The sequence below is a fragment of the Papio anubis genome, chromosome 4 (assembly GCF_008728515.1).
Source record: "Papio anubis isolate 15944 chromosome 4, Panubis1.0, whole genome shotgun sequence".
NCBI classification, from domain to species: Eukaryota; Metazoa; Chordata; class Mammalia; order Primates; family Cercopithecidae; genus Papio; species Papio anubis.
In genome coordinates, this window is record NC_044979.1 from 36261289 (window position 1) to 36284872 (window position 23584).

A 23584-nucleotide genomic window follows, 5' to 3' on the forward strand; every position below is an offset into this window, starting at 1 on the left:
ATGAAATGCATGTTTTCATGTTCTTTCAATATTCGTTTCAATATAAGACATAGAAATAGAGCACTTACAAAAGCATTGTCTTCTCTATATTAACATTCTGGCATATATTTTGTAATGTGAATGAAAGTAAAGCAAGAATAATTGCATTAAATATGCAGAAAGATAGTTTTACTAATAGTGTAATCAAAACTTAATGTGAGCAGTTTTATCACTATGAAGGTTTTAAAGAAAATTATGAGTCAATATAACAGTGTTTATGAATACATTACATTTTGAATTCTGGACGTAATTGTATTTTCCCTTTGCCTAGTAATAACATTTTTAAAGGAAAAGTCCAAAAACACATTTTAGGAGCCCAACAGAGAATAATCAGTTATTTTTTTAAAACCATAGAAAGTTTTTATGTATTTTAACATTCAGTACTCCATAAGCATTCATTTCGCTAAGGCAAAGAGGTTTTCTCCTCCCTCTTTGAATAGACTGCCATGTATCTTCAGCAAATCACAGTCATTAAAATTTAGTGAGATTAGAGGTCTTGATTTTTTTTTCAGAGCTCAAAGATTATGCTTATTCTTAATGGAATTTTTGTTATTGTTCTCAAATATATTGCTCAAAAGACTCAAGGCTTTTAAATTAGGGATGTGCAAAACAAACTTTATTATTTGTCCCAAGAACTGTAATCTTGATCTGAAACAGCTGCTCTAATGGTGTCACAGGTCCCTGGAGAAAAAGTGGCAGTCACACTGAATGGTGACCTGGTCTAGGGGAGGTTTTGAAATGCATAAATTAGGCTTAGGTGGAGCTAAGGTGGGAGGATTACATTCCCAGTTGGGAAGTACATTGCAGACCCATTACATTCCCCCCAAGTTACCTAGGACCCCTCTCCCTTTCCTAGTAATAGTCAGATCAAGGACAATTTGTGTAATTTGTCTTTAGTATTTATTTTATGCAACATCTATCTTTTTTCTTCTGTCTGTCTGTCCCCAACCCTGCCCCTCACCCTTCCACTTCCTCTCTCTGTAGGTTTTAATGAAAGATATTGCCACTCCCATACCAGCAGAAGAGGTGAAGAAAGTGGTCAGAAAATGTCTCGAGAAAGCTGCCTTGATCAATTACACTAGACTCACAGAATATGCCAAAATAGAAGGTCAGTGCAGTGAGCAATTGTCGAAGTGGCAGTGAGAGCCAACAATGCCTATTAACTGAATTTTCTATGAGAAGTCCTTTCCTTTCCTGAACAATCCTGTGCCATGGCAAAGGGAAATGTCTCATTAAAATCTCAGCTGGTGAACTGAAGAGCTTTTTCCTATTCATTGCTTTAATATGCCTCCTGGGACTCTGCTTGAATGAAAGACCCAGGATTCGTGCTTAAGTTGTCCTTTGTTCTTATTTTGAGTTTTCAAAAAACCAAAAGGTGTTTTCATGGGTTGTATTTTTTGGCAGTACTGTAAGTATGTCTAACATTTGAACTATAGGCAGCAAAATCTTTCCTGATCAGTAACAGTGTAGTATGATGAAATTTTATTTTCTGTTCTGCAGTATCACTCAAAAAGGAAGAAACTTGTTGATTATTGAGGGATGAAATAAACTCATAGAACTTCTTTTGGTTTTTAATTGCTTGCAATGTATTGATGCATTTGAAAGATTAGATCTCTTGAGAGAACTGTGCTATTTTTTTTCTTTCTTCAGGCTTTATTCATTAAGGATAGTAATTTTTTAAATATTTAGAAATAAGTAGATTGGAATTTGTGGCAAAGTCACAAAATCAGCTTTTATTCAACAGTTTTATTCAACAACATTAATTTATATAATTGAAAGTAACGGAAAGGCCTCAGTTTTTTGCTCAAATTGTCATAAAACTGACTTACATAATAATACATGAAGGATTAACTAACAGAGGGAAAAAATGCAGTTAATGTTAAATACTTATCTGAAAATAAAAGTTTCTTACCTGAAAATAAAAGTAAGTCATCCTTTATAAAATTTTAGTAACTTTTTATATAAAATGGTACTTAAGGATTCATGAATTTATGAAGTAGTTGATATTAGAATAGTTTTAGCAAAATTCAGGTAGGGAAAAGGATTGATGATAATTGTTTGTGTTATTATTCCTTTCTTCTCTCCAAATCTGGTCAAGCTTTCTAACAAGCATACGATAACCAACCTCCTGAGTGATTAACAAAAAAGCCATCTCATCACCATAGCAACCAATATTATATCACGAGAGTAACAACATGAAACCTCCTTAGTTACCATTTTAACTTCATTAATTATGATATCATGTTGTGTTAAAGCAAAAGCAATGAACATTTGATCATTCGAGGAAAGTGGAAGATAAACAAATTGGGTTTCAGTCTTAAATACTCTTTCAAATAATTTTCATGTTTTGCGAGTGTTGAGTATTCTGATACAGATTGGAAGAAGTGATATTAAAATAGACATATTAAAGCCTTTCAAATCTGGCAAAGATGAAAGTTGTGGGGAACTTGAATAAACACTGTATTGTTTTATGTAAATGTTATGTACTCTACCCAAAAAAACCTGTAAGAATCATTTTGCTCTTAACTGAGTTAATATTTTTGACTATTACCTTGTCCAAGGATACAGAAAAGATATATGCAGTACACTTTGTATTTTATAGCCATAGAATCCATTTTAAATGGATAAAGAAACTTTTTTTTTTTTTTTTTGGACACATAAAAACAAGTCTGTGTTATATAAAAGCCTATGGTAGGGCCCAATGGACAGTGAGCAGGAAACTCTCCTACCTTTTCCCTTTTTGAAGTCACTTCTCTCTTATCTCTGGTCTAATGGAAGAATATTCTGGAAAATGGATCCTAGCAACCCACTCTGGTAGGAATGCTGAGCAGTCTTCTTTAAAAAGTAGCAACAACAAAATGCTTGCTCATTAGGTGAGAAAAACTTCTATGTTTTTCATCATCTCCCTCTCCCCCTGCTTTTTTCTTAAAAAAAAAAATCCTCAGGACCAGACTAAGAACCAAATCAAACCTAAGTTAGAAAGAAGTGGCCTTTTACATTATATGAGCAACAAGGGTAGTTTGCTTTTCTCCTAAATTCTCTTTTCTTATGTTTTAGGCCCAGCAGAAAAGGAAACAGGTAATTAATATTTCTGCATGCACAAGCCATTATTTCTTATGTGGTGGTGTGATGTTTTTTAAAGCACTTTGTTGAGACATGATTGACAGGCAAGCTGTACATATTTAATGTATACAACTTGATGAATTTGGAGGTAAACAGCTGTGAAATGATCATTGCAATCTATACCATAAACCTATTCATCACCTACAAAAGTTTCCTCCTGCCCTCTTTATTTATTATTATTAATATTTTATGATAAAAATATTTAACACAAGAGCTATCCTCTTAGCAATTTCTTTAAGTGTACTATATTGTTAACTATAGGCATTCTGCTGTATAGTAGGTCCCTAGAACTTATATATCTTGAATAACTTAGACTTTGTGCCCTATGAATAATACCGCTTCATGTTCTCTTCTCCCAGCCCCTGGCAGTCACTCACTGTTCTACTCTCTGCTATGAGTTTGACTCTTTTAGATTCCTCATATAAGTGGTATCCTGTATTATTATGTACTGTGATGGGGCTTATTTTACTACTAAGCCAGAAATTCCTTTTTTAAGACTGAATAATATTCTATTATATGTATATACTGCATTTTCTTCGTCCATTCATCTCTCAATGAACATTTAGGTTGCTTTCAATGAATAATGCTGCAATGAACATGGGAGAGCAGATGTCTCTTTGAGATCCTGATTTCAATGTTTTTGGTTGTATACCCAGAAGCGAGATTGCTGAATCCTTTGGAGTTCCATACTTTATTTTTACAGAAACCTCCATACTATTTTCCATAGTGACTGCACCTAATTACATTTCTACCAGTAGTACACAAGAGTTCTTTTTTCTCCACATCCTTGCCAGTACTTGCTATCTCTTGTTTTGTTTGTTTGTTTGTTTGTTTGTTTGTTTGTTTGTTTAAAATAATAGTCATCCTAGGCCGGGCGCGGTGGCTCAAGCCTGTAATCCCAGCACTTTGGGAGGCCGAGGCGGGTGGATCACGAGGTCAGGAGATTGAGACCATCCTGGCTAACATGGTGAAACCCCGTCTCTACTAAAAATACAAAAAACTAGCCGGGCGTGGTGGCGGGCGCCTGTAGTCCCAGCTACTCGGAGGCTGAGGCGGGAGAATGGCGTGAACCCGGGAGGTGGAGCTTGCAGTGAGCCGAGATCGCCACTGCACTCCAGCCTGGGCGACAGAGCGAGACTCCGTCTCAAAAAAAAAAAAAAAAAAAAAAAAAAAATAATAGTCATCCTAACAGGTTTGAGATGATATCTCATTGTGGTTTTGATTTGCATTTCCCTGAAGATTAGTGATGTTGAGCACCTTTTCATTTATGTGTTGGCCATTTATTTGTATGTCTTTTGAGCAATGTCTATTCAGTTTCTTGTTTCATCTTTAAGTTGGGCTATTTGGGTTTCTGCTATTGAGTTATAGGAGTTACTTAAATAGTTCAGATATGAACCCTTTCTCAATGTATGGTGTGCAAATATTGTCTCCCATTCTGTAGATTGCCTTTTCATTTTGTTGTTTCCATTGCTGTTGGTGGTATGATGTTTTGTCATTGATGAATAGCTCTCTTTTTCTCAGGGCTTCTATTAGATCCTTTTGATTAGGAATACTGAAAATGCTTTGATTTTATCAGAATGATTGCTAATGCTTTGTAGGCAAAGTATAGGCCATTCATCTCTAAAAGTTCAGCAATATTTTTGATACAAATTTAAAGCAAAACACCTGAGGCTATATGAATGGTATGTATTATGTTTTAAGCATATCCACTAATCTTATTTGGAAGCTGTCACCGATATTTGAAGGGCTCTTACAACAAGAAAAGAGGACCATCTTCCTTTATCACTCTTGAAAATAACAGAATAAAAAGCATAAATGCTATTAAATAAAAAGTAAGCAGTTATTAACTTTGAAAGTTAATAACTTTGAAAGTTCGCAGGAATGAACAGAGGTTATGAAATCTCATCAGGAAATTGCTAGGAAAGAGTTCACTGAGTTGCTGATTTTTTAACGTTCTATTTTTTTTTCTTGCATCCCTTATCACAATTATTCATTTAACTACGTGTGCCTGTTATTATCTGTTTTTCCTCTCTATCTTCTCTTCAGCCCCATGCAGGCAGGGTCCTTACTGACTTGTTCACTGTTGTATTCCCAGCACCCACCACTGTGCCTGCTGACACAAAATAGGCACTCTGAACTTTGGAGAGAGGTAGGAGATTAGTTAGTTACATCTGAAAACAAGGGAGCGAGAGACAGGTGGTGAAACTTCCTAATCCTAGTTTTCTCATTTTGGTCAAATTTTGTATGCAATGTTATAAGCAAGTTTGCTTGGGTTGTTTTTAACTGAAGTCTTCCATTAAGGACTCTATTTCTTTTTTTTTTTTCCTACCTTTTTCAATATTTGACCCCAGAAAGTGACAGGAACAAAACACTCAGAGCCACAAAGAGGAGAAAGAACACACCTACAATGATTGCTAAGTGCACTTTAGAGATAAATGAATTAGAAAAAAATATGGGACTGATTATCCCCTCTTATGACAGCACTTTGTAATAGCAACAATCCCATGCTCTTTAGCAAACTTTTTCAAAACCTCTTAAGGCATTTTTCTCCCCCACAACATTCCTGTTGTAAAAACAGCTTTCATCCTAGTTTACAAACAAGAAGTTCAGGGTTGTTCGTGGCTTTCCCACTGCCATGGAGTAAATAACTCAGCCAGCTGGGACCGGACTTAGGTGATCCTTAACCTCCAGAAGCTACGCTTCTTCCCCTGAGAGATATGAAAGGGTCAGAGTGCCCCTTTTTTAAGCCTGGGGCAGAGGCACTGTGTAGAGTTGCCTGATCTCCTTAAAGAGAGAACAAGAGGGACTTGTCCCCTATATACCTTGCTTCCACCAAACAGAATCCTCCTCACAGTGACTTAGCAATCCATACCACTGGTCAGCCGTACAGGTCGGCAACTCTAGGAAACATACTTTTATTAAAATTAAATGCTAGTTTAGAAAAGAGAAAAAATCAGCCAGTCACAATGGCTCACGCCTGTGATTCCAGCACTTTGGGAAGCCAAGATGGGTGGATCATTTGAGGTCAGGAGTTCAAGACCAACCTGACCAACATGGTGAAACCCTGTCTCTACTAAAAATACAAAATTAGCTGGGAGTGGGGGTGCATGCCTGTAATCCCAGCTAATTGGGAGGCTGAGGCAGGAGAATCACTTGAACCTGTGAGGCAGAAATTGCAGTGAGCTGAGGTCGTGCTATTGCACTCCAGTCTGGGCAACAAGAGCGAAACTCCATATCAAAAAAAAAAAAAAAAGAGAGAGAAAAATCAATGTAGTTTATGTAATTTAAATTGATTGAAGGGAAAACTAAATTTAAGAATGTTCTGAATGTTCTGAAGTAACAGAAGAGAGGGGTTTTTTAGAAACGTTTTGTATTCCAGGGAGGGCATGGTGGCTTATGCCTGTGATCCCAAAACTTTGGGAGGCTGAGGCAGGAGGATGACTTGAGCCCAGGAGTTCAAGACCAGCCTGGGAAACATAGTGAGACCCCATCTCCACACACACACACACACACACACACACACACACAACTCAATTAGCCAAGTATAGTAGTGCATACCTGTAGTCCCAACTACTCATAAGACTGAGGCAGGAGGACTGCTTGAACTCAGGAGTTTAAGGCTGTAGTGAGCCATGATTGTGCCACTGCAATCCAACGTGGGTGACAGAAGGAGACCCTGTCTCAAAAAAATAATAAAATAAAATATATATAAGTTATGTTATTTGCATTTGGTAGCAAGTTAACCTAACAGGGTTACCTTGTAAGTGTTCTTGGTGGGGTGATGCTTTTAAAAGTGGGTAACAATGAAAATATCAATTGCATGTGAAAGAACTAAAGAACTCAAATGGCTTGATAAGACTTTGACACAGTAGTCTCTTGAGCATTCTAATAATTTTCCTCAGTTTATACCCTCTAGAAAAGAGTAAAGCTCTACCCAAAATTCATCATAATTTTGTCATCTACTGACTGCCTATGTGTCCCAGAGGTTTTCTTTTCTTTTTCTTTTTTTTCTTTTTTTTTTTTTTTTTTTTTTACAGTCTTGCCTTTTTGCCTAGGCTGGAGTGCACTGGTACGATCTCAGCTCACTGCAACCTCCACCTCCCGGGTTCAAGTGATTCTCCTTTCTCAACTTGGCGAGTAGCTGGGATTACAGGCATCTGCCACCACGCCCAGCTAATTTTTGTTATTTTTAGTAGAGATGGGGGTTTCACCATGTTGGCCAGGCTGATCTTAAACTCCTGATCTCAGGTGATCCACCCGTCTCGGCTTCCCAAAGTGCCGGGATTACAAGCATGAGCCACAGCACCTGGCCGTCCCAAAGGCTTTCTATTTATACTGCTTCATTAGTTCCTTAAATAGCTCTACAAAATGGGTATTTTATGGAGAGTTCACTGAGACTTCTGAAAAAAAGCATTAACTTGCACAAGGTTCTGCTGTTGCCATTAAAACTGAACAGACATGAGACTAATACTCGCATCTCTCAGATACCAGAACCCTCTTCACATTCTTTTCACTGGCTGCCATGCCTCCAAGACTGATTCAAAGTAATGGCATTTTATGATAAACACCTTAGCTGCATCACAAAAGCCAAGAATTAATAAAAGCCACTCTTTCCAAAAATAATGATAATTATTTAGTAAAAAGAGAAAATGCTTATATACCAGGCAATATTCTAAGAACTTTATATGTGATATATCAACTAATTTACTTCTTTATTTCCCTCCCCAACCCCGCCCTCCCCACCCCTGATGGAGTCTTGCTTCGTCATCAGTCTGGAGTGCAGTGGCGCGATCTCGGCCCACTGCAACATCTGCCTCCTGGGTAATTCTTGTATTTTTAGTAGAGCTGGGGTGTCACCATGCTTGCCAGGCTGGTCTCAAACCCCTGACCTCGTGATCCACCCACCTCGGCCTCCCAAAGTTATAGGCAACTCATTTACTTCTTAAGACAATACTTTGCAATAAATAGTATCATTATTATTACTCCTTCTCAGAAAACTGAACCTGAGAGGTTACATAGTGTGTCTACAGTCCCATAGCTAGTAAGTGGGAGGTTCAGAGCCCACTATCTGTCTATTGATCTCTTCTTACATGCCCCGCCCTTGAAGATCTTGTCTAGTTAAATTTGCACTCGGTTAAAATCTTTTTGTTTATTTTTCCCCACATTCCTCATGATGTCAGGTGTCGAAAGTGATTAAAATGTGCAAAACTTACCCCCAGTCCAGAGATTTATCCCCCTTTCCTGCTTTATTTTCTTTTACAGCACTTATTATAATCTAACACAATGTATAGTGCATTCATCCCACTTATTGTCCTAGAATGTTAGTTCCAGGAGGACAGAAGATTTTGCATTTTAACAACTTCTTATCCATAGTGCCAAGAGATGTGCCCAGCACATATTTGGTACTCAGTAAATATGTATTGGATAAACAAATGAATTTATCAGACTACATAGAGAAGAAAGAACATCCATAAACTGACAAGCTGACTTCCAAAAAGTCATTCAAACCAATTACTGAATAATTAAAATTTAGGGCAAAAACTAACCACTGAAATAACAGGATTGGAAAAATTAAACCGTAATTTCATGCCCTTATCACATCAGGAAGAAGTGAGGGAAACGCTAATGCTGGATCAGAGAAGCCAGAGGTTATAGATAGCAGTTACATTAACAATGCCCAGCAATCTAGCCTGTTTTGATTGTTTTTGTAATTCAGTGTACTGCTTAATTGTGACTCATAGTTCTCTTCCATCATCATAGTTCTCTTCCATTGGGAATTCTTCCAATTCTCCATTGGCAGCACAAATTTGCAGAATAAAGGGATCTTCAAAAATCATAGTGGTTTAAATAAAACAAAGGACTTCCCTCTAAATGTCTTCTTTCTTTCTTGGAAATTATTTGCATGTTTCATAGAAACAGTTATTTTGAAAACTGAACATTTCTAGAAAGCAGCTCTTTTTTTTTTTTTTTTTTTTTTTTTTGAGACGGAGTCTCGCTCTGTCGCCCAGGCTGGAGTGCAGTGGCCGGATCTCAGCTCACTGCAAGCTCCGCCTCCCGGGTTCACGCCATTCTCCTGCCTCAGCCTCCCGAGTAGCTGGGGCTACAGGCGCCCGCCACCTCGCCCGGCTAGTTTTTTGTATTTTTTAGTAGAGACGGGGTTTCACCGTGTTAGCCAGGATGGTCTCGATCTCCTGACCTCGTGATCCGCCCGTCTCGGCCTCCCAAAGTGCTGGGATTACAGGCTTGAGCCACCGCGCCCGGCCGAAAGCAGCTCTTTTTAATCTTGGGGTTATAAAATGCTACCATTTCATTGAATTGCCTCTTTTGAGTTAAGAAATCTTTGACTTTCCCTGTTAAAAAATCAACTAGTTTTCTCCTTTGCTTTAATTTTATCACTAACCTACTAGCTAAATAATAGTGAGATCTTTTTTTTTTTCTTATAATCTGGCATGCAAAGATGACACTGAAACATCATGTTCCTAATTGTTTTTTAAATCATGTGCCTTGTTGATGCAAATTAGATATTATTTTAAAAGAATAATCAATTTATTCTTTAGTTTAAAGACTTTCTTACAGACAAGAGCACAGTCATAAATATAACAGTTCCTGCTGTTTCCAGAAAATTATATAGCATGTTGTGATTTAAGATATAGAAGGGGAGACTGTTCCTTAGGACTTGCCTGGACATGAGATCTTTTGCATAGACTTAGTACCTAGGCTTATGGCGAACCTAGAAATGTGGAGGTGCCCTGAACAAAAGGTAGCATGGAATGAATAAGCAAAGTCTTTGGGAGGTGAGAATTTTTCTTGGTCCTCTAGTTGCCAGGTTCCCAGGTTTAACCCCCGTGTTCTTAGTTTCAGAGCCTCAGTTGAATGGGGTAGAGATGCTTTCCCAGAGGCCCAGAGTGCCTACTGTCTTTGAGAAGAGAAGTTCTACTTCTCTTATGTCCTTATGTCATTAGGATGTGTGTGTCATCTGGGTGGCGTTTTAATTTAACACTCCATTGTACACGATAGCAATAAATAATAAAATATGTTCTGTTTAAGAATGTTTGTGTCTAGAGGCCATGTGTTTATAAAAAACTGCACAGTTTGTGGAAATTTTTTGTTAGCGGCGAATAATTTTTACTAATATTTCTAAGATGATATAACAGTTTTCTCTCATAAGAGTTTTATGTGGCTGCTTAGGAAGTTAATTTGAATTTTGAGTATTGTCTGTCTCCATGAACTGAAGTTTCTAAAACCTAAATAACAGACCTGAAATTTCATGTTCCCATAGGCACCGACAATGGCAAAAGGTAATTTGTATCTTAAACCGAATCCTCACCCTAAAAATAATTGAACAGGTAATTAAAGAATTTCCATTCAGCTTTTTGGACAGTGTGGCTTGGATAATGAGAACTTGGCCTGAAAGTAAAACCTCTGTGACCATTTCTGCTTCTAAGTCACCTGCTGATTAGGGACAAATTGTTAGATACAAATTGTTTGCTTTAAAACAAAGACAATAACCTGTTGTCTTTTTCTTTAGAATATATAGGAAATTATAAATTTGTTTAAGGTTTTAGTTTATAAAGCAATACATGTATGAATTGTAAAAACTCATTACTTGAGCTATACTGATCTAGTATGTGTGATCACCTGGATAGGGACCAAATTGAAACTTAGTTTTGGGATATATATTAAAAGAAAAAAAACTGTGTGTGTGCATGATTTTTCAACTTCATATATTATTTGGAAAATATTGGTTTTCTGAGTTATCCCTATATTAGCAAGTATTATATACTATCAAAAATATCACCACTTTTAATATCACCCTTCTCATCAGAAACATCTTAAAGTATGGAGAAGCTATCAAGTTTATAACAGATACAAGTTTTCTAAAATTCTCATTTTCCTTGAAGACTCTAATAATAGCATTGTGGTAACAAACACTGGTTGTTTTTCTTAAAGTGACATGTTTACCTTATTCATTTTTTTTTTTCAGAAAATGTCTGCCAAATATCCAACTCTGAATAACTGTAGGTTGTCAGTACTCTTTTCAACCAAAAATGATTCTGTAAGTAGGGGGGAGGAGAGAGGGAAGCAGTCAGTTTAGCCCTGCATGCAAATGGTCACACAAATGCTTTTCCTTGAGACAGTCATTCTTTGTACTTCAATATGCAAAAGTGCTTTAGGCAAACTTCCCATTTTGTCACTCATACTATTTAAAAATGTATACCCTGCCAGGCGCAGTGGCTCACACCTGTAATCCCAGCACTTTGGGAGGCCGAGGTGGGTGGGTCACCCGAGGTCAGGAATTCAAGGCCTGACCAACATGGAGAAACCCTGTCTCTACTAAAAAAATACAAACTTAGCCAGGCATGGTGGTGCATAGCTGTAGTCCCAGCTACTCGGGAGGCTGAAGCAGGAGTATCACTTGAATCCGGGAGGCAGAGGTTGCAGTGAGCCATGATCGCACCACTGTACTCCAGCCTGGGCAACAAGAGCAAAACTCCATCTCAAACAAAAAATACACACACACACACACACACACACATACATATATATACATACACTCAAGGGCAGAGGTTTAATCAGAGTAATACTTTTACTGTTTCATCAAGTACAGCTTTATATGATACTGGCTTTTTCTTTTACTTGAGAGCATGGTGTTAAAGAATACAATGACAATTACAATTTGCAACCACAGCTTTGATTCATGCTAAGGCAACAGTGATTTCTACGTACTATTGCTTTTGTACCATTAGTGTAAATGTCAACAGGATATAACAGGCAAAAGTATTTAGTATTGTTTATTAAAGTAATTTTGATCTTGCAGATCCCTGAAAGGTTTTAGGTGGTCTTCCCAGTCGTCCATGGGCCCCACACTGAGAAACACTGCTCCACTCCATTGATCAACTAGCTAAAAGATATTAACAAAAATGAGGTAACTTTCACAGTAACAACCAAACTGTAAGGTATCCAGGAATTAGCTTTGACAAAAACATGCAAAACTTTGTAGACCTCTATGAAGAAAATTTTGAAACTCACAAGTCATAGAAAGTAATCTAGATAGAGATAGAGCTATATTCCATGACCTAGGAGGGACAACTTAATAATATAAGATATAAATTCTGCCCCCAAATTAATCTATAAATTCATTGCAGTATCTATCAAAATTCCAGTTTTTTAAAGAACTCGATAAATTGACCTTAACATTTATTTTATTTTTGAGACGGAGTCTCACTCTGTCGCCCAGGCTGGAGTGCAGTGGTGCGATCTCAGCTCACTGTAAGCTCCGCCTCCCGGGTTCATGCCATTCTGCCTCAGCCTCCCGAGTAGCTGGGACTACAGGCGCCCTCCACCACACCTGGCTAATTTTTTGTATTTTGAGTAGAGACGGGGTTTCACCGTGTTAGCCAAGATGGTCTCGATCTCCTAACCTCGTGATCCGCCCACCTCGGCCTCCCAAAGTGCTGGGATTACAGGCTTGAGCCACTGCGCCCGGCTACCTTAACATTTAAATAAAGTATACTGAATAACTAAATCAACTTATAAAAAAGTATTATATAAGACAAATTACAAAGCCATTACCAAAGCCCATGATCCAGCAGACAGAATAGAAGCATAGGGTCAGATCCATGTATAAATGAGAGCCTGATACACTTCATCTATAGCGAAGATGGGAGACAAATCAGTGGTTAAAGGACACACTGTTTGGGAGGTGTTATTTGAAAGATGGGCTTATTTAATGGATACAGATGAACTCAATTCCTCTCTAATAGAAACTTGGTCTCCAGAGAGATTATAGGTCTAAATGCAATGAAGAAAATACCACTATAAATTTAGTGTTTCTCTTTATTGTAAATTATCACCAATGGTTATTTTCACTTTTTCACTTCTTAGATGATTTTCCAAGTTTGTCTAACATCTGAATTAAAACAAAATTGTTTTAACTTTCTTGTAAAACATAGCGTGCCCCCATTTTAGTTCATTTTCTACATAGAAATAAATAAAACACTTAGATAACAGATCAGAAATAGTTAATTAAATATATCCCAGATTCCCCAGGATCTGGAAAAATTATATACTTCAAAATACTTCTGTCTGGTGGATATGTGTCTCTAAAAAAAGAAAAGAAAAGAAAAAAAGTTAAAACACACACACACACAGACAAACAGAGCATTTATGTAATGTCTTCTTCAGTTTGTTCCTTACTCAGAATTATTTCCTTGGCCATGATCTGTAACACTCTGAACAGCTCTTGTTAGAATCTTTCCTCCTTCCTCTGAAGATGCATGGAAATCTCATTACAAGTGTTCAACACCTGTTTTCTAAAAGGTCTCAAGAAGGATGTCAGTTTGCTCAGCTCACTTGACAGTGTGTCATGTACTTGTTGTTTTTTACTTTTATATAGAATGGAATTCACAGATAAATGCAGTCTTGAAATAACAAGGCTTCTTCCTTTTGCAAGCAATTTTATAGAATTTGTCAATCTCCAAAGACTGAATTTGAAAGCAACTAACTGGTGACCTCTCATTTACTTACTAACAGGTGCCAACAGGTACACCAAGAGACATAGCAGCATGGCTCTCATGGCACCTTGTTAATCTGAGTAGGTTACATGTATGAAAAAGTCTTTTCCAATTGTACAAAACTAGAGTGATGCAAACTGACAGGTTTCTACCTCTTTATTTATCAACAGGGTTTGTAAGTACCCAAAGACTGCACAGATGAACTAGTTTGGCAAATTAAGAAGGGTTCATTACTTGTAGGCCATAGCTAAGTGACCATATAGTTTCAAGCAATAAATTAAAAGGCCTAATTGAAGCTTTTTAAAAGACACACACACATTAATATTTTAATCTCAAAGAGGAGCCCTTTAAAATATCGATGAGGCATCAATGCATGCACACACATTCCCAGTGATTGGCAAATTTGTGATGTTGGAGCTGTAGAAATATTCAAGGTGACACTAAGCCCAACCCTACTCTGTAAACCTGGTCTTTTACACTTGCCAATTGGGAGACTTTCTCTAAATCTTAGCATGCCCTGGAAGACCTTGATTATGTATCAAAGGAAACAAAGACATACATATAGACATCGAGATTTTTTTGACTCATTTCTCATCACTCAAGGCTGCAAATATTTTCAAATGTTATATTTCATATTGTGGTTACTGCCTCCAAATATCTTCTCTTTCCTTCTCCTTCAGCTTGCCTTGCAGCTGGCAAGCCTCCGGAGTCCCTGTCCCCTGCCATTGCCCACTGAACAGATCATCTTCATCTTCATGCCTTGCTGTGCCCTGCCTTGCCTGTATCCCCATTGTTCACAAGCAAACATTCTCCTTGAGTATGGAAAAAAGAGTTAAAGCAAGGGTCAGGCAGGAAGTGAGAGTGGAGGCATGTTTGTGCTCCTTTTATGAATAAAACAAATGACATGGAAAGTATGTATTAAGTAAGTACAATTAAAAAACAGGAAGGAATAGGCATGCTATTAAAGATGCTGTAGACTTTACGTTATTCAGTATTTGATTTTCAGTTTCTGAATTTGAATAACATTTAGAAAAAAATGTATACAATGTGTGTATAAAGAACAACACACCAGGGAGGGGACTATTCATCAGTTTCAGCTGTTGAATGTGTATGTGTGTATATACACGTATATTGTGTATATGACATGACTAAAGAACAGTCTTTTTTGAGACAGGGTCTCACTCTGTCACCCAGGCTGGAGTGCACTGGTGCAATCATGGCTCACTGCAGCCTCCGCCTCCCAGGTGGGCTCAAACAATCCTCCGCCCTCAGCCTCCTGAGTAGCTGGGACCGCAGGCATGCACTACCATGCCTGGATATTTTTTTATTATTATTTCTGGTAGAGATAAGGTTTCACCACATTGCCTAGGCTGGTCTCGAACTCCTGAACTCAAACAGTCCACCCACCTCGGCCTCCCAACATGCAGGGATTACAGGCGTGAGTCATGGCACCCAGCCAAGATCAATCTTTTAAAAAACGTATGGCTGAGTACAGTGGCTTATGAATGTAATCCCAACACTTTGGGAGGCTGATACAGATGAATCACTTGAGCTCAGGAATTCAAGATGAGCCTGGGAAACAAAGTGAGACCCCCTCTGTATAAAAAGAAATTTAATTAGTTGTGCGTGGTGGTGCACTCCTCCAGCTACTTAGGAGGCTGAAGTGGGAGGATTGCTTGGGCCTGGGAGTTCGAGGCTGCAGTGAGACATGATCACGCCACTGCACCGCAGCCTGGGTGACAGAGCAAGACCCTGTCCAAAAAAATAGTTTTTTAAAAAAAGCTATTACACAATTAGCTGGCAAAATTACCACTGGAAAAATTTTATGCTATTGTTAAAATCCTATAACATAGTTATATCCAGAGCTATCCAGAGCAAACTAAGTAGAGCAAACTAAGTAGACAGCATAGAAAACTTTCTTCTCCGTCAAACCTTCATAGTCTTTGCAGCCAGCAATACTGTAGACATATTCATCCCTGTGAGACCTTAGCTTTGCTTACTTCATAAACTTTGGGAGACCCAAGGTCTCAATGAAAAGACAACTTTCATAAAACTCAAATTGGGGTGAATGTGTTTCCCGCCTGTTATAAATCATGTAAGAATACAAGCTTGTGACAAATGATGAACCAAATATTAATTTTTGCTTGTGGGTTCTAGTAATCTATTCTCTGTAATTCCATCACTATCATCTCTTACGTTAAGATCTTTAGAGGAGATTATGCCTCGATATTCCACCCCAAAATAGTCTCACAGAGTCATTGACTTTTACCTCACATGTATCTGATATTTTATAGCTCACCATTCATGGGTCAGCACTTACTGTTGGCTTACGGGGACTGCAGCTTGGATTCAGCCCAGCTGTCATTGGCCTATATACTCTAGTGGCCAATTCTCCTTTGTTCAACAGCTGGCCATTGGCTCACAATGAATTTACCGATGTGAAAGATAATCTGGGCAAAGTAGTTAATGTGACTGTGATCACAGAACAGTTATTCCAAATCTCTATATTATTAGCATGGTTAATTCCAGGGAAATATTAACTGCTGCTCTTACTTTAAATGGCAGGGTTATTAAATGGATTGGTCCCAAAGGAAGCCATGGAATTAGGAGGCCACAGACCTATTGTTTACAAACAAATGTGGCATTAGTATTTGTGTGGATTTTAAATACCTATCAGGAGGCTATACTATCCTGGATTAATTATTTTCATTTATATATAGGATTGCCCAAATGTGGACACTGGGATCCTATCTGACAGTCAGTTCAGATTCTGCAGAAAAAGTCACCTTTTACCTGAAGTGAGGTTTATATAAAGGTGTAGCTTGATTTCAGGGAAAGGAGGAAATAATCGAAGTTTACATAGGTCACCTTTGTTTTTAACTTTGTTTTTCATAACCACTGGTAGTTCTCGAAGTGCATTCCCTGCACCAGCATCATGAGCATCACCTGGAAACTTGATAGAAATGCAAATTCTTGGGCCTCATCCAAGACCTACTGAGTCAGAAACTTGGAGTGATGCCAAGCAATTTGTGTTTTAGCAAGTCCTCCAGGTGATTCTGATGCATGCTGAACCTGAGAAATGGAGATCTATACTGAAGGTACTCCATTCATTGATGAAAGCAGTACATAGTCCAACACTTGTGGAACCATAATATCATTTGGGTTGCAGTCAGATAAACCAGGAGACAGTCAAACATTCCTCATTTTCTTTCATTAGTTGACAGTGCCAGATCTTAGCAATGTCACAGATGGTGGAGCAATTATAGGCCAGTTGACCCTAAAGAACTGAAAAAGTAAGTTGAGTTTTGGGAACCACCTCACCCCCAGATTTTGAGGCAGTCTTCTTACCAAGTTATATACTATCTCCTCTAGGGTACTGAGTCCAAAAGTTCCTTAGGTGCACCTTGCCACAAGTTCTGAAAACTGGCAGACAGGTGGCAGGAACAGGAATGGGGTTTTTTTAATTATTATTTTTTTGATGGGTAAAGAAGTATACCTAATTTCCCACCCTGCTATCTTGGAATAAGAAAGTACTGAGATCTGGCCAGGATTGACCTCCTGGAGCCTACTTGTCCTAGACTTTGGCACCATGTAACTTAAGATAGGTTGCTGTGGCCAGAGCTGGAGAATGGGTCAGAAAGTCTAGAAAAAAACTTAGACTTTCCAACTGAGTCATCAGTCTGGACTATGCAAAGAGGAAGGACGTTGTTATGAGAGTTAAGATTCAAATTAGAATAGACTGGGGATCCAGTAGAAATTCCCTGGCTAGCTAAGGTGGACTAAAGAGACTTATGGTTTGTTTGTTTGTTTGTTTGTTTGTTTGTTTGTTTTGAGACAGAGTCTCACTCTGTTGCCCAGGCTGGGGTGCAGTGGCACAATCTCAGCTCACTGCAACCATTGCCTCCCAGGTTCAAGCAATTCTCCTGCCTCAGCCTCCCAAGTGACTGGAATTACAGGCCCTTGCCACCACGCCAGGCTAATTTTTTTTTTTTTTAAATAGAGACGGGGTTTCACCGTGTTTGCCAGGCTGGCCTCAAACTCCTGACATCAGGTGATCTGCCCGCCTCAGCCTCCCAAAGTGCTGGGATTACAGGCATGAGCCACCGTGGCAGGCCAGGGGATTATGGTTTATAAATGAACAGGAGGCATCTAACATTGATGAGTTACCTAAGATATTTTCTGATCTCTGTAATTAGAACAATTTATGTGCCCATAGCATTGTGTATATGTGTGTGAGAGTGTGTAATGTAATGTCTCTTTATATTTCTGCAGGGGGAACAGCTAGGGGATCAATCACTATCTCCTTTAGTGGGGAGAAGGAAAAGGAGGGATGCCCTCCACCATATCTTCACCTGGGCCTAATGGTGGATAAGTTTTGCCAGCAAGCAGTCCACAAGAGAGGAGGCTGACAGTGCTTGTTACTGACTGACATTTGGGGTTCCAGGTAGAAGAAATTAGATGCTGTGCCTTTGACGTAGTGTCCTTGTTCTTTACAAGCTCTCAAGGTAAAGCCTCAGTGCTTGGGCCTCAGAGAGCGCCCCAGGTGACTGCTTCCACGTGCTCATATCTCTACTCTTGCCAAACTATTCCTTTCCCTTGTTCCACTAGATAGTGGAGATTTTCCCATTTTCTCCCTTTTTCCACACTTCTTTTCTGATTTTCTGAAGTTATCCCTACAGTCCCTTATTAAGATTTTTGTGTTTCTCACCTCAGCTATCTCCTGAACATCAGGACTTTCTCATCGTCCATCTGATTTATAGTCATTAGCTGGAGAGGGAAGAAGCAGAAGAGTGAGTGATTGCTTTTCTCTGAATGGGAGGGGGAAGAGGTGGAAAACTTCCACTTTGGACTGTTGCTAGCTTTCTAAACTCGAATATACACCCAACACAATAATTTCATTCTGAAAAACTCCATATGATATACATAGCAATTTAAAGCCTTCTTACCGATGCATCTTTGATCCTATTTCTTGCAAGCTAATAACCCTGTTCTTGCATACTGCTTACATTTAATTTGCTCTCTTTACAGACTTTATAACAGATCTTCTTTACGTTGACCAAAAATGGATTATAGGTTGTCATATTTTACCTTATAATCTGGTTAGAAAGATATATATATATATATGTATATATGTGTGTATATATATATAAATTATTTGAAGGCAAGAATAGTATCTTTTTAATCATTGTATCCCCTCAGTAGCCAGCGAAGTACCTTACATGGAATAAAATGTTTGTTAAATCAAATTCAGGGCCATGGAATCTGGGGAGTTTAAAAACCAAAGAAGAAATGAATGCATACACAAGAATTATTTTTTCGTGCTCCCTAGCTGATCATCATGGCCTAGATGCAAAGGAGGGAAGAAGATAGGGCAGCATTGGGATGGGATTATTTCCATAGTCCTTTCATCTAACACCATCTTCAACACTATTTATTGTTTAGCTGAAAGTACAGATACAATCAGCTCATTAAAAGTTAAGATCATGGTGAGTAGAGGTGAGAACATTTAAAATCTCTCTTATCAAAATTAATTTGTGACAATTGTTACATAATATATACATATACTAAATCATCATGTAGGGTTATTAGCAAATACATTTTTTTATTCATCAATTAAAATTTTTCTGAAGTTAAGGTCAAAGCATGACAAATTACTACATACCATATATGGATACAAAGGAAGGTATCTTACTGGTCTTCTTCCCAGTAAGAAGGATGTGCTTCTACCACATCCTGGTATAAGCTTCACCATGAGCATCACTGTGCATCCACCACTAGGGACTTTGACAGGGAATAGCAGCAAGGGAGGCAGACCAGTCCAGTGTGCCAGGAGTATGCCCCTTTCTGAAGCCATGGAGTAGAATGAAACTCTACCAAAGCAAACAGTCAAGCTGTCTTTTTACATCTTTCCATCCCCACTCCCCTTCCACAGTAGGATCTTTTCTTAAATGTACGGTGGTATAATTAAAAATGAATTATTTCAATGAACCAAGGAGTGTTACAGAAAACCAAAAATGTTCCAGAGCGAAGAAAAATCATAGCCAAGAACAATGCATTGAAATTCATCAGGAAACCTTGCTACTTTTGGCATATTTGTTTTAAATGTCACTATTTGAAATGTATTACAACAATCAACAATTTGGTGTGAAGCTTGAAGGATGTAGAGCCATCTGTAATGCTTTGGAAATGTTACAAAATGAGTGAAAAAAAACATTTTAAGGAGGAATTCTCAAATATTCCCAATGTTTGGCTTTTTAATGGAGCTATTGATAACCTTGTTATCTAATAGAGTTATGACTATAGAATGCATTAAACTTCTTGGCCATAGCCAAATGGGTGAAACCAGAGATGGGATACACAGTGTACTTGATAAAAATGCTGTCTGTTTAAAGTGTTAGAGTAGCTATTATGTTCAAGTACAAAATTTTGATCCTCTCAATAAACTTAATCTAGGAAGAATAAATGTTTTAGAATGTTTTTAAATTTCACTAGGACACAGGGTACTTTCAGAGTTTGTATTTAAGATAGTGTCACATGTAATAGCTGATTTTGAAAGATGCACACATAATAAGTTCTGAGGTTGGTTCTGTGATTTTTTTTCTATTATTGCATACTTGTGTCTAAGGATGTGGAGTGGGGGCATTTGTATGTGATTTTTATTCAGAAAGTTGAATATGAAAAAGTATTCAAGTCATCGTAGTAATATTATTTCTGTCTGTATGACATCAGAGGTAAGATTTTAATGTCATCTCAACCAACAACAAACTGTATAACCTCAGACACCTTTAACCTCTCCAAGACTGGAAATGGAGGATCATGATTATCTAATTTGCAGAATGCTTGTGAGGATTCAGAAGAGTATGTAGGATTTTTTTTTTCTGTATACTTTAGTGATTTAAAATAAGTTAAATAGTCTAAACTGAAACAATATTGTGCATTGTAAAATGTGCAAACATGCAGAGTTAGGCAAAGATGCAAATAGTGCTAGTCCCTAGCACTAAAGTGTGTAGGAGAAATAAATTCCTAATCTTTGATACATAAATAAATTTTATTTCCTTTCTCTTTCTTTATGAAAAACATGTTATACACATATATGAGTACATTGAAATAATGCAATATTAAAGTGCAACATTTATGGGAGGTATAGATTGCCTCAGCTAGAAGGAATTTTAGAAATTATCTGGTTCCGTGCTTCTTAGCATCTGTTTGGTTTATAGACAACTTTGAGAATCTGATGAAAGATGTGGTCTTTCTCCCTCACCCCAAAAATGCTTCTACACACAAAAATTAGTACATAATTTAAGGGGTTCAAAAACCCTCTGACTCTCAAACTTAATACTCTTCATCTAAAAATGGAGAAATTAAGAAAGATAAGTGATATGCTGTTGAGGCTTAAAAGTTATTTTGAAGACATTTTTTGACAAAGATTTTGTTTCTGAAGACTTTTTCTTTAAGAATTTCAGAACTAAACACTTATCAGTTATTTGAGAAGTGTTCTCAGACTACAGCTTCATCTTATCGTGAGCATGCATTCTTATCCACCCTCGATGTGTTAGATACAGATGAGCTCTTTGCAATCCCATGCAAAGTTAAAAATTTGGGGTATTGATTGAATTTTTTTAACATTCTTTTCTTCCCATAATTATTCTGCTGCATTCTCAGTAAACATTCGTTAAATACCTGCCATAGTCCAAAGCCTGCACAAGATAACTGTATGAATGAGACTCAGTTTCTGACTTTGATCTAGTACAGTTTAGCAACAGACTCATGAGCCTGTAGTCGGGGAGCTCAAAGAGAGGAGCAACTCATTCAGCCCCAGAACTCTGAGAAGGTCCAATTTTAAGTAGCATTAAAGTAGAACCTTGAAGCAGAGTAGCAGTTTGTCAGCCAAAGATTCAGATAGCCTAACTCCGCATGTTTGCAGATTTTACAATGCACAATTTTTTTGTTTACTTTAGAATATTTAACTTATTTTAAATCACACTTATGTGGCAATGTACTTAGTGCTAAAATATATGGGATGGTGCACTGAAGACCCATTGCCTAACTTCATCAACCGTGCATCATCATTCTCTGAGCCATAAGGTCTCTAAACATCAGAGTCATAATCCTCTCTGGCCTGCAAATTCTAGCCATTCAACAATGTCTCACAAATTATTCCTTTGGAGTGTCTATGCATCTTTCCCTTCTTTTCTATTCCTGGTATCATCTTTCCATAGTTCACTATTCTACTAAACCAGACCCTCAGGATCCATGTCACACACCTTCACCAATCCTTGTTGGACACAGCCACCAAATGCATTTTTCCTAAAATTAATTTATTCTGAGGCCCTGCTAATAAACATTTGCCCCTGGTTATTCATAGGATATAGTCATCTCATCTACTTATTATTTTACTTAAAGTCGGCCGTAATCACCCATCATTCTTAGCACATTCTTACTTCAGCCAGGCAAGTACAAGAGCCCACATGTTCAAGTCTCACCACTGCTTTTTAGCTGTTGCATTTATCTCTTTGAGCATGTTTCCTTATCTATGAGTTACATGAATAAAAAGCAAAGCTGCTAGGAAAATTTGTGTGCTAACATGTGAGAAGTGCCTTGGCTTGTGCCTGACACATACTTGGCTCTCAAGAAAATGTAATGTTTCTTTTTTTTTTTTTTTTTGAGACAGAGTCTCCCTCTGTCACCCAGACTGGAGTGCAATGGTGCCATGTTGGCTCACTGCAACCTCCGCCTCCCTGGGTTCAAGCAATTCTCCTGCCTCAGCCTCCTGAGTTGCTGGGATTATAGGCACCCACTACCGTGCCCAGCTAATTTTTGTATTTTTAGTAGAAATGGGGTTTCACCATGTTGGCCAGACTGGTTTCGAATTCCTGACCTCAGGTGATCCACCCGCCTGAAGCTGTAACATTTCTAACAGTTGTTATTATCACCTTCCTCCAAAATGCACCCCATCTGTGTCATACAATATTTCTTCTCTAAAAATCCCTCCTCCTCTTCCCCAGGTCATTTATTATTTCTTTAAAACCATGCTTCAGGCTTACCTTCCCCTGATGTCTCCCCTAGACCTGCTTTCAGCAGTCTTCCCTCATATTTCCTGCATCACCAATAGGTTTGCTTCCTGTTGCTTCCAAACTTTTCCTAGGGGCCTTCTCTTCCTGACAAAACTAGAACAACTAGAGTGGCCCCAAATAAAGTAGGTTGTCATGCAAAGTCATGAGCCTCCTTGACTTCACGCTTGTTTGAGGATGGTGAAATGTTCATGAAACAGATGAAACGTTTGATCATTCATGTCTACGGATCTTTTCAGTAGTGATTTTCTGATTCTGAGTTGAGATTGGAAGTATGTCTCATACTGCCTCCTACTTCCTACAGCCAACAGCATTGTAGGCACACTTGACTATTGGGTGTTTCACACTGATATTTTTAAAGAATTGTTGTAATTTTCTAACCTTGTCACAGAGGAGCAATGGCTTTCCATTCTGTAGGGGAATATAGTAGGAAGTATATATGGCTTAAGGGTTGAGGGATGTGAACCCACATCAGTACATTGCACTGTGTCAGAGCTACATTGAATGTATAATGAATATTTAATGAATAAGCACCGATCATAAGCAGTGTTTCACTGCATCATTTTACATCCCTTGAGAATATGTTAGAACAGAGCAACTGAAAGTGTCTCCTCCAAATTTAATCCTGAAGTTTTAGGAAGAAGTAAATCAAGGGAAAACGGTTGCAGGGAAAAAAAAATGGCCTTTATGTTCCCCAGAAGAATCTCTTTTACTGAAAATTTGATTTTCTTTCCTCACAGTCTCCTTACTGGGCAAAGAGAAAGAGCCTATGAATCCCAGACAACATTTATCTTTAATGTCCTTATTGGGAACTGATCTTTACATTGTTTTGAAACA

General features: G+C 38.1%; 1 protein-coding gene and 1 long non-coding RNA gene across 17 annotated transcripts in view; both read left to right on the forward strand.

The window, feature by feature from the left end:
• Positions 1-23584, forward strand: part of CADPS2 (calcium dependent secretion activator 2) — a 439469-nt gene that overhangs the window by 317714 nt on the left and 98171 nt on the right. For 11 of the 16 annotated variants that reach the window (XM_031665933.1, XM_031665918.1, XM_031665925.1 and 8 more), the window contains 2 exons: positions 1024-1147; positions 3097-3117. In XM_031665933.1, coding sequence (XP_031521793.1) covers positions 1024-1147; positions 3097-3117 — 145 coding nt within the window. The remainder of the gene's footprint in view (positions 1-1023; positions 1148-3096; positions 3118-23584) is intronic. The other 5 variants (XM_031665922.1, XM_031665924.1, XM_031665932.1 and 2 more) reach the window with 1 other exon arrangement.
• On the forward strand, positions 9426-22307 carry LOC108585150. The gene is made up of 2 exons (XR_001901180.3): positions 9426-11218; positions 17949-22307. It is a non-coding gene; the product is annotated as an uncharacterized LOC108585150 (long non-coding RNA).